Here is a 7,338-nt window from a genome sequence, read left to right on the forward strand (position 1 = left end):
AACTGCAGTAATGCATTTGATTTTTAAGATGATACAGTTTCATATATATGTATATAGCATTTATATTTTCATGAAACCATAAAAGATAATTGTTCGAAGTTTTCTTGACACCTTATCTGTACTAGTTTTGATTGTATGTTCTGTAAAGCAAAACCTCAGGTTCCCTTGGGCCAAAGGGGGAAGCAGGAAAACCAAAGTGCCTCTATTGGCATCATCTCTCTTCAATTCCTCACTTGAGAATGAGTCGTTGTGCCCCATGGTCCATGGAGAGGAGGCATGCAGATGTTACATGGATGGGACTTGGGGTTATGATCAACAGCTTCAGCTGTCACTATGTATAAACCAGGAGCTTAATACAAGTGCCTGATGCGCAGAGTAGCACCAAGAAACAGTTTCATTCATTTTTCAAGGTTTATAGAAGTCTCTAAGCAGCTTCCAGCCTTTTCGCTTTCTTCAACCTACCTATCTTCTGGATCAGATACAAATATATTGTCTTGTTCTTTTAAGACAGTATTAGCAGCAGCTAGTTCACTTCTTTTATTTCAGACACTTCATTTTGACAAAGTTGAAGATACTCATTCAAGATTTCAGACTCTGACTATGGATATAAACAGAAGCAATGCTTCCTATCTCCTACGGCTTGCCAGTCGGCTTTTTGGAGAGAAGTCCTACAGCTTTTTGCCAGTACGTTGATGCAGATCATGATGGTATGGTGGAACCTCGTGCGAAAATGCAGCTATTTGAGGGTTTACAGAGTAGAAATATTTCTAGGCATATTTCTAAATGTTACTGGACAGTCAACAAGTGTGTTGCATACATGCATATGCATTTCCATGTCTGTAGGCATCTGTGCATCTCACCTAAAGGATGCTACACAGCAAACTGTTTTCATCGCTTGTTTGGTTCAGCTGCTCTTGGGCTCAAGAGAAATATCACTTGTCGAGGTTCTTAGTTTACAGGAACTATCACAACATCCCACTCTTGCAACCAGCTTTTTAGGATGCAACCAGCTCTTGTGTCTGTTGCAATCAACTTTTTAGGATGCAACCAGCCCTGTGTCTGTTGCAATCAGTTTTTTAGGATTTTCATTGGTCTAGTACAACATTACTTAAATGTTTTTGAAAACACTGCATTTATCTGGGAGGGGATGCCCAACATGTCTATGCAACATGCCTCTTCACCAGTGAACTATACCTTTGTGTGCACCCAGGTTGCTATTTTTATCCCTCTTCAGCTCTTTCAGAGAGTTTTGTTTTATCCTAGCTGTGCTTGAGCCTGTTTCAGGGGAATAACAGGTAAATGTTGCAACACCTGCAGTAAGCACCCCATCAGCTGTGTATGTGGCAAACGTACTATCAATCAGGCTTACTCTGACAGGGGAAAAAAAAACAACCCATCCTCAAACCCACCCCAGGCAGTGCACTGTTAGAGCTCCATCTCAGAGCAGGTGATAAGCTGTTTGACATGCACCTTATCTACAGCATAAAGAGATGCTTTCTTATCTACATGCACTAAAGCTATTCTTATCATTCCAAAATGTAGGATTTCCTGACTAATACTCAGAAATTCTATGGAGCTGATTTGGCTACAGTTGATTTTCTTCAGGCTAGTGATGAAGCCAGGAAAGAAATTAACCAGTGGGTAGAAGAGAAAACTGAAGGTAAACGACTTTGGTTAATAAAGTAACCGGCAGTGTTTCACTCTTTGGGAGCAGGAGAAGGCTCTGCTACCTTTAGAACACTTTAATTTTGCCCTGGGATATTCATTTGATGTATTGACAGAACCAAATAATACCTAAGCAAGACGTTTAAACAGTTCCATAAGTCCTGATACTTTTCCGTTGTTTATGTTGAAGCCAGTGAGTGCAGGAGAGATGCCTAAACATAGATTTATACCATTGAGTTGGAGACTCTGTTTCAGACAGTCCTGGTCCATATTGTATATATTGTATATATGTATTTCTAAATCCTGTAATTCTAACTGTGGGTGTTATCTAGTTTTTGTATGATGAGTCGTGACAGTTTAAGCTAAAAATATTATATATTCATCTAATTACTGTATAAGTGACAGTAGTGTTTACTATTAAAAAGTATGGTGAAGAGGTAAAGAGACAGGTACTGAAACACACCTTATTACAGGAATGAACTAGAGTTTTATGTTTGTAGTATTTTCAAGGCATCAGTTTCTTCATGTGTGTTTTATATGGTTTCATGTGTATTTTATGTGCCATCACCTTGTCACAAGATTTTATTGTGACTCTTTTTTTTTTCTGCCCCCTCTGAAGGTAAAATCCCTAATCTGCTGTCTGAAGGCTCAGTTGATAACATGACCAGGCTCGTACTGGTGAATGCTATTTATTTCAAAGGGAACTGGGCAGAGAAATTTAAAGAAGCTGACACCACTGACATGCCATTTCGGTTAAATAAGGTAATAGATATACATCTTGGTAGTATATGTCTAACGAAAAGGTGCTAAGGTGAAGCTTTGCTTACAGGTAAAATAATAAAAAAAATCATAGTCTCATAGAATGGTTTGGGTTGGAAGGGACCTTAAAGCTCATCCAGTTCCAACCCCCTGCCATGGGCAGGGACACCTTCCATTAGACCAGATTGCTCAAAGCCCCATCAAACCTGTCTTTGAACACTGCTAGGGAATGTAAATAGAAAGTCTATAATGAACGTTTTCAGCTCACCCCAAAGAGGTTTTTTATGGATTTTAATATTTTTCTATATTCAGGAAGCTGTTTGTTGTCTTGCTTACCAGAATAGTGTTTGAGACAATTCTCACATACAGATTAGGACCCTGCCTGTGACTAGCAGAGTTTCAGCTGCCATGAACTATGCCTGTTTGTGGTGTTAGATAAGCAGTATTAAAATGATAGCACATTTTGGTTAAGCCCCATTTTCTTGTTCTGTATTCTACTTATGTTAACAGCATTACAAGATACTACATACAGTCATCTGCTTTATGCTGAACAAAATTGGTATTTGTTGACTTTTAACGTCCTTTTTGGGGCCAGAGTAATATGTACAGCAACTCAAAGAAATAGTTTCTTTGAGGACTGTGCTACAGAAGCCAAAGGAGAACCAAATTTAGTAAAAACTCATGTCTCAAGAAGAAATTGTTATTAAATAGGCAGTCAGGAGTTTCACAAAGACAGTTTTATAGTCAGCTACTATAATGCAGGAAAAGTTCTTGCAAGAATACAATTTTTAACTTGCTTGTTTCCTATTCTTAACTGTTGCTTTTGATAACTTCTGTCTATCCAGAATGAAAGAAAGACAGTGAAGATGATGTATCAGAAAAATAAATTTTGTTTTGGGTACATCCCTGAAGAGAAGATCCGTGTTTTAGAGCTGCCTTATGATGAAGAAGAACTTAGTATGATCATCCTGTTACCTGATGACATTGAAGATAACTCCACTGGACTGCAGAAGGTGACCCATCTAAGATGATGTAGTTATTTAATGGATAAGTTCAGCCTTTCAAAACTAAAGCCTTAATGACCCCCTGTTCTCAAAGCCCCATATCTATGAAGCATGTCTTTAGACAGTGCTCTGCTAGCACTGCAATAAAGAATATGTGCATGTGCCGCATTAGGAAGAGAAGTTGTGTTTGATTTTGTAACTTCTCTTTGTGTCCTTTGGCTTGCTGAACCATGAGGGAGACTGCAAAAACAAAGTTAACTATGAGAATTAACTTGCCTTGCTTATTTTTTATTTTTAATGACAACTTTTCTTTCATTACCTTTGGAAGTCTTTATTTTCTTAGCCTTGACGTAATGAGACTGTTTTCCATCAAATGACCAGGAACACATCAGCTGCTTTGAGCTCTCTGGTGATCAGTTTTGTTACTTGTTAATTTTGTAATTCCATTTAGTTAAACAGTGAGAATGACTGGGTTTAGTTGCTGTCAGTTCATGTTTCTCCTTTCTGTACATTGCAGCAAGACGAAAACGTCTGCATTACTTTACTTTGTAAAGTAAAAACTTCACTGACTCAATTTAATTTTAATAGCATTTGTAGCATCTATATGGAGCCATCAAAGATATGGGTATGGTCATTTATGTATAGTTGCATCATACTTATTTAGTGTTCTATAAAGCCTTGTAAATGTTACTGAAAATGAAATATTTCTACGCTGGTGATATGTGATGATGTCTGTCTTTTTAATTCTAGCTGGAAAAGCAGCTTACCTTAGAGAAGCTCCAGGAATGGACATGTCCAAAGCATCTGTATTCCACTGATGTTCGTGTGCATTTGCCAAAGTTTAGGCTAGAAGAAAGTTACGACCTTAAATCAGATTTAGCTTCTATGGGCTTGGTGGATGTATTTGACAGTGGTAAGGCTGACTTGTCGGGAATGTCAGGGGCACATGACCTCTTTCTCTCTAAAATTGTCCACAAAGCTTTCGTAGAAGTGAATGAGGAAGGCACAGAAGCTGCAGCTGCCACTGCTGGCATTGCTATGCTCTGCATGGTTATCGAAGAGGATTTCAATGCGGACCATCCTTTTCTTTTCTTTATTCGCCACAACCCGACACAAAGCATACTTTTCTTCGGCAGATATGCTTCTCCATAAAAGAGAACTTGGCATTTGCGGACCAGTTCCTGCTGTAGTCAGTGAAAGCTTAGCTCCTGAATGAGTTGGATTTTGATGTAGAAAGTTAATGCTCCTGTCTTGAGTGAGTTCCTAGTAACTTCAACTGAGATTCTGCCTTTCCCATAAAAACAGTCCCAAAGAAACTAAGGAGTAATTTATTTTTCTTAAAGACATCATCTTTAATAATAAGGAAAATCTTAACTGTAGGCAGGAGAAATCTTTTGAAGTTGGACTAGAAACACTCTTGGAAGAAACTTGAGTCTTTTAAAGCACAGAATCACCCTGTATGCGTCCTTGCATAGGTTTATCTGTGTTGACAGCCCCCTGTTGTAATAATTTAACAATAATTCATTCATTCCTATGCACATATACTAGGATGTTCGTGCAAAGCTACTCCTCCCCTTAAGTCTTGTTTTTCAAAAGCACTTTAATAAAATACTTCTAGGCACCAAAAGCCATGTTCCTGAACAGCTGAGTTTACCCAGTTCTGTCATGGAATAGAAGGTCAGATAACATTTGTTTAGAGACATCTATTAATAGAGAATGGATTAAGTTATTTAAACAAAAGTAACCCCGTCTAGTCATTAGCCAGAAATCTTGCAATACAGCTTTTGAATGAGGAGTAGAGGTTAATAACTTTAGGTGACATTTTTAAGGAGGACTTTAAAAATTTATAGTCTGGTGCCATTTTAGTTATTGAAAATGTGAAAATGTGTCAGGGTTTAGAGGTTTTAGGTGCTTGAAGCTAATGGGTAATGTGCAAGTTCAGAAGCTTTCAATATGACATTTATTTCTGACCAGAACCTATGTGATCTTCAAAAAATACTTCAGCTTCCCAGAGGATGGTTGTATATAATCTGCAGTAAAGGTCTGATGTGTCTGTATGTACAAGGATTCAACATTTACCGACTTGACTTCCACTGCTCTCTACACACAAACCTTTTGTACTGTTCAACAGCCTTATGCCTGGGAGCCATTGTAATTACATACTGTTAGTGTTCTGTGTTTATTTCTAGAGGGTATTTGCTTGTACAATGTATATCATGGGTACTGTAATGTTTACCTGTAAACCATAGGTCTAAGTGGGGCACAATAATTTCTGTAATTGCAAACTGTATATGAATTTTGTCTTTAAGAAACAAATAAAAGTCGTTGTCTTAAACTTGTGTTAAAATGGAAACTTCTGCATACAATTTAGTATTCCAGGGTATGAAAATAACTGTCCTCCAAAGGCTAGCTCTAAACAAAACCACTGGTGGTGCAGGTATGATCAGCTGTATGAAGTTTTTGGATTGTTCAGAGTAGGTGAAAATGCATAAAAAACACATCACTTGGTAGAAGAGACGATTGCATGAACCATCAGCTTCCCCTGTAAGTGTAATGACCACAGCTGCTAGCACCTACAGGGAACAGGAAGAGAGCAACAGTTTATATGAAATGACACAAGTACTTGGTCTGTACATTAGTAAACATGTTTTCGAGTGTTGGCAATACCTCAGTTGCAAAAGTTCTGGTGAAGATGTAAAGGAGAGCGTGTATTGCAGAGCGCAGATACGAATGTAACCGTTTCTGTGTTGAATGCTCTGAAAACTCAGTGGTTTGCAAATAAGTGAGAAAAATATTAGCACAAAACCCATGTAAAAATTTGAAATGGTTTGACATTTGCATTAGTTCTGGGTTTCTGGGCCTTTGTCTTCAGCCTTTCAGCAAATAGGTTTCTGCTGCCATAGAGAGATTTTGACTAATGAAGGCTCAAAAATTCCATTGTAATTATATCCTTATCTTTATGTGCTTAAACTCAATTAATGCATGCAAGATATATGATGTCTGAAGGCTTTTATGGCTGTGATTACCAGGAGGTCAGAAGAAAGATAAAACCTTGCATAATAGTACAAATCAGTGTAGCTTTATGAGGAGACTCATGTATTTCTTTATTAATTTGGTCTCAGTATTCAGTAACTAACTGAACTATTATATTGAGTCAAATTTGGCTTTCTACAGACAGGATGCACAAAATAAAATCTCAGCAATTAAGAATCTCAATAAAATCAGCTTCACATTTAACTATTAAAAAAAAACCCAAAACGACAAGCCTACTGGCAAATATTATTCTCCCATAATTCATGTCCCACAATAAGACAGTTGAGTGTTTTCCTTAATACTCCTTCCGTTTCCTGCACTTCTGTCAGAACAAGTGACTGACAAGGGCTGACTCCAACAGGGAAAACTGGAATGCCAATTGTACTCACATTTCTAAAAAAATGCTGCTTCAACTAGCTCTTGTGAAGGACTTTACAACAGGCTTTATAACAATCTGAAACTCAGAGCAGTATTTGCTCACCGTGGTGTGCTGAGTAAGCCAGACTTTGTACAACTGCTTACATAGACTCTCTACCATAGCCCTTTGATTTCAGTAATTTAAAACAAAAAAACCCACCACTGCCACCACTTGGCTGCTTTCTGTCTGATTCATGCAGTTTAAGTTGCTCTTCCTAGATAGTAAATACCATAGTGTGTGGATAAGGAGGACAATTATTGCTGGGTTTTAAGTCACCTTGTCCTAGAGATAAATTTACATAGATGAGTAAATTCAGAGGATGTTTGGTAATACTTTCACTGTTAAATGTTTTTATGTAGCTATATATGACGTTCTGCTTGCTGAAATGTTCAGTCAGCAGCAATCTTGGATGGGGATACATTTTCAGTAGAAAGACAAAGCCAAACTCTCCATTATAGC

General features: G+C 37.8%; 1 protein-coding gene across 8 annotated transcripts in view; it reads left to right on the forward strand.

Annotated features, from left to right (window-relative positions):
* The window catches only part of LOC115605871 (leukocyte elastase inhibitor-like), a 14,352-nt gene extending 7,949 nt beyond the window's left edge, over positions 1-6,403 (forward strand). For 5 of the 8 annotated variants that reach the window (XM_030480983.1, XM_030480965.1, XM_030480991.1 and 2 more), the window contains 5 exons: positions 547-684; positions 1,543-1,660; positions 2,285-2,427; positions 3,270-3,437; positions 4,179-6,403. In XM_030480983.1, coding sequence (XP_030336843.1) covers positions 547-684; positions 1,543-1,660; positions 2,285-2,427; positions 3,270-3,437; positions 4,179-4,580 — 969 coding nt within the window. In that variant the 3' untranslated portion in view covers positions 4,581-6,403. Of the gene's footprint in view, positions 1-8; positions 708-1,542; positions 1,661-2,284; positions 2,428-3,269; positions 3,438-4,178 lie in introns of those variants that run through there. The other 3 variants (XM_030480956.1, XM_030481007.1, XM_030481013.1) reach the window with 3 other exon arrangements.
* The last annotated feature ends 935 nt before the right edge of the window (positions 6,404-7,338 follow it).

This window comes from Strigops habroptila, chromosome 1, assembly GCF_004027225.2.
Source record: "Strigops habroptila isolate Jane chromosome 1, bStrHab1.2.pri, whole genome shotgun sequence".
NCBI classification, from domain to species: Eukaryota; Metazoa; Chordata; class Aves; order Psittaciformes; family Psittacidae; genus Strigops; species Strigops habroptila.